Raw genomic sequence first — 3,874 nt, forward strand, 5'->3', positions numbered from 1 at the left:
GGAGATCAACCGACTCACATGGCAATACAATCTGGGAGGATAGCCCCCTCATTCATGCCGCGCGAAATGGCCATCTTGCTGTACTTGACGGTGTGCATCGAGTCGGAAGTGATAGTCTTGGCGTGCTACAAAGACTAGTTCAAGATCGCGAAGTTGATCTGGCCGATGGTTCTAGACTTGTTTCTCAAGCAACTTACGATGCTATCACGGCGGATCCCACGCTATCTGAAGATCAACGTTCATGTATCCGAGTTTCACCCATTCACCCTTCTTTCCGCATCGTTTCGATTGCTGAAGCTGATCTAAGATCAGCCTCAGCAACATCAGGCAACAATTCAGCCTTTGCTTGGCTAAGTTCTGACACTATTTCCATGTTCAGCTTCCATTCTATTCCAGCAATATCTTGCACACAAAGTGCGCAAATTATTCGAAGTTTGTTTCCCACACTTCCAACGGAGACAACAAGGTAAGCTTTGCTTGTGCTTGCCAACAATCAAGTTATAGTTTTAAAGTTTTAAACGGTTTTTATGAGTAGTACCCTCTTAGCGTTTTCAGATAAACTGCAGAGCGCATTGAAAGAACAATCCAATCGTGAATACCTCGCGCTTTCGTTGTCGACCCGACAAATCCTTCGAATTTGCCGTCGACTCAATGCATTTCCAGAGCAGTCCCAACAAGATCTGCGGCCGTTGGTGCATGATGCACTACTAACGCAATTCTTGTCGAGAACATGCAAACAACTTGTCGATTCATTGTTTAACAAGTGCAAAGCACCGAACCCGACGACTTCCATTCAACACCTAAATTTGCATTCGGAAACAATTCGTGTTGAAGGAGGCCACTTGTATATTGACAACGTCTTGTATCCAGTTCAAACCCCAAAAAATCCAGAACTGGTGCCTCAGCCACATTATTTTGACATTCCCAAACACACACGCTGTATGAAACATATGCTCCAGGATGTTGTAGCGGGTCAAAAACATTTACTGCTGATTGGAAACCAGGGAGTGGGGAAAAATAAACTAGCAGATCGATTATTACAGCTGCTTCAGCAAGAGCGGGAGTACATTCAATTGCATCGTGATGTAAGTTGTTCTCTGGTATAGATTTTTTTGTTCGGACTTTGCTCAGCATGTTTTGTTACTATACATTAGACAACTGTGCAGACACTAACGTTAATCCCGACGCTATTAGACGGTCGAATTGTTTGGGAAGATTCACCACTTGTTCGGGCTGCAAAGGCAGGTCGGACATTAATTGTCGATGAGGCTGACAAAGCGCCACTTGAGGTGGTTTGCGTCTTAAAAGGTCTCATCGAAGATGGCGAAATGCTTTTGGTATGAGCGTATGAACGTCCATAGATAAAACATCACCAGACACATATTGTATTCTTTAATGGCTGTAATGTAGGGAAATGGCAAGCGTCTCATCGATCCAACAAAAACAGCTATTGATAAGTGGCACGACAAGGACAGGATCATTACATTGCATCCAAACTTTCGTATGTGGGTACTCGCAAACCGCCCCGGGTTTCCATTCCTTGGTAACAACTTCTTTCGCGAAATTGGGGATATCTTTGCTACTCAGTAAGTTTCTCATGTCGATCGTATCGGCGACATCTCTGACGACGTTATGTAATGTTCAGCGCGATTGAAAACCCTGATGAAGAGTCCGAGCTGGCATTGCTGACAGCGTACGCGCCAAGTGTTTCAACTGATATTCTGCGTCGACTTTGTAAAGCCTTTGCAGAACTTCGTGAATTGGTGGAAACTGGTTCGATCACATATCCGTACTCAACGCGAGAGGCGGTTGCAGTTGCCAAACATCTTGAGCGATTTCCGAATGACGGAGTCCCATCAGTTTTGGTAAATACCTAGAAACCTGGTGCGATTATTGATTTGTGAAATTAACTAATTGAATCGGCTGTAGGAAAATGTTCTTGCGTTTGATGCTTATGATCGCAATGTTCGCAAGCAGTTGTCAGAGCTTTTTGTAAGGTGTGTAACATTATCCAAACGTTAGTGTTTGAATGCATTTCTTAACCAAACTTGGCGTTGTATAATGAAAGTACTAATCAATGAAAATTTAACGTTTTTGTTCCTGCTTTATCAATGATTCAGAAATGGTATTCCTTTGTCTCCCACGGGCGAAGTAATGACTTTTTCAATGAACATTGCCAAAACGCGGACTATTCCTAAGCTCATATCCACCGAATCATGGCGATGGGTGCCTGAAGAATGTGTACAGTCCGACACATTCGTCAAGAAATCTCAAATTTACCATTCGTCTCTAGATCGGCAGCAAATTTGGGTAGACCCACCAACAACGCGTACATTTTCAGTGGATCACCACCGTTTGCACCAATTTACCGAACAAGTAGCCTCATTCCAAGTTCCTATTAAAGAAAATAAGCAACAAGTTTACGCGATGGCTGTCTTTCCAGATAATTCAATTCACGTTTTAACGACTCAACCAATGAGCATACACTCTTTTTCCAACTTTGAGGGAGAAGAAAGGTGATGTTTACTGTCATTTTCCATGCATCTTGCGACGTCAAACTGACACCTTTTTGTAGAAAACACATCATCTTGGAGCTAGAAAACGAATACGTGCGATGGGAAACCAACCCAATATTTGTCAGCCTACCTAAGAAACGACAAGTTGCAATTTTCATGCCAAGTACAGGTAAGTAATAGAAGTTATAGATGTGAAAAAATATTTTAGCTCTTTAGAATCTCATGCATTTTCTGATTAATAGGGGTCACAATTGTCATGAATCCATTGAAAGTCTCGGATGGGCGAATCACTTGCCTCACTCTCCCAAATGGTGCGCTCGATGGACGTCTGAATTTTGATGCTAGCGTATCGCATAGTATAAAAAGCCCCTTTACAAAGTGGTTTGGTGGCAAAAAAAGTGGGTCGTGGCGCACTCTCGCCGATGGTTTGAATGCGGGAATACTACTTCGCTTTATACAAGAAGGATCGCTTTTCCAGCTTATTGATTTAAATTCCAGCAAGATTTTGTCGATCGATCTGGCCACAACCAGCTCTTCGTTAAAGATGCCAATTTCTGAAATTTTGAGTGTACAACCTGTTGGTAAACATGAATGGCTCGTGCGAACAAGAGACGACAAGTTCGTGTACAAATTTACGCATAATTTTAGCACAAACGAATTTACCTTGGAATTGGCAGCGATAAGCTATACCAACGTTGCTTCCGTGAGCTCAAGCCAGTCAATAATTCCCGGACAACGAGACATGGCAAATAAAGCAAGGTTTATGGTACACCCGCACGCTTTTCTGCAGACAATCGACATAAATGGAAATGACATTCATGTTCACAGTGCCCTTCGGGAAAACTTGGACCATAAAGACGTGTCTCGAAATCTCCAGCAAGCTTGGCAAAACGAATCTTGCATTGTCAATTCAAGTTCCGGCGACGTTGTCGATCTGGAAGTGACGTTTCCAGAGCTTCGATTAACAAAAACGATCGTCGTTCCCAATGACAGTCACAGATTAGAAACCACAACTGATTCTCGTGTACCGCGTGTTGTCGGAATAGCCGATTCACATGATGGTAGCTATACAATAACCCTTCAAGAAGACGGTACTGTGCGTGTATGGCAATTGAATCCAGAAATACTTGACCGTGAAGCTCAGTTGTGGCGGCAAATGTTCGGCAATGAAAGTGATCTCGAATCTCATGGTTCAATTGAGATAAAGCTTAATGGCTCAAATGTCGGTGGATCGTCGATCCCAAAGACGGGTCTGAACGTTCCAAAACATGGCAAAGAAGACCCGAAAAACGATCCACATGTTGGTGGCAATACTTGGGCTGGTGGAAGTGGCGGGTCTGACACGGCTGGACTGGGAG

At 43.4% G+C, this 3,874-nt stretch overlaps 1 protein-coding gene across 1 annotated transcript in view; it reads left to right on the top strand.

Moving 5' to 3' along the window:
• Positions 1 to 371: 371 nt before the first annotated feature.
• PHALS_12302 (conserved hypothetical protein) overlaps positions 372 to 3,874 on the top strand; it is a gene marked incomplete at both ends in the record, with an annotated part of 5,255 nt that continues 1,752 nt past the window's right edge. Inside the window, 9 exons of the mRNA XM_024727827.1 lie at positions 372 to 466; positions 536 to 1,085; positions 1,155 to 1,337; positions 1,411 to 1,586; positions 1,646 to 1,865; positions 1,930 to 1,997; positions 2,121 to 2,516; positions 2,576 to 2,685; positions 2,759 to 3,851. Of these exons, the coding sequence (XP_024578364.1) occupies positions 372 to 466; positions 536 to 1,085; positions 1,155 to 1,337; positions 1,411 to 1,586; positions 1,646 to 1,865; positions 1,930 to 1,997; positions 2,121 to 2,516; positions 2,576 to 2,685; positions 2,759 to 3,851 (2,891 nt within the window). The remainder of the gene's footprint in view (positions 467 to 535; positions 1,086 to 1,154; positions 1,338 to 1,410; positions 1,587 to 1,645; positions 1,866 to 1,929; positions 1,998 to 2,120; positions 2,517 to 2,575; positions 2,686 to 2,758; positions 3,852 to 3,874) is intronic.

The sequence above is a fragment of the Plasmopara halstedii genome (genome assembly GCF_900000015.1).
Source record: "Plasmopara halstedii genome assembly, contig: Scaffold_614, whole genome shotgun sequence".
NCBI lineage: Eukaryota > Oomycota > Peronosporomycetes > Peronosporales > Peronosporaceae > Plasmopara > Plasmopara halstedii.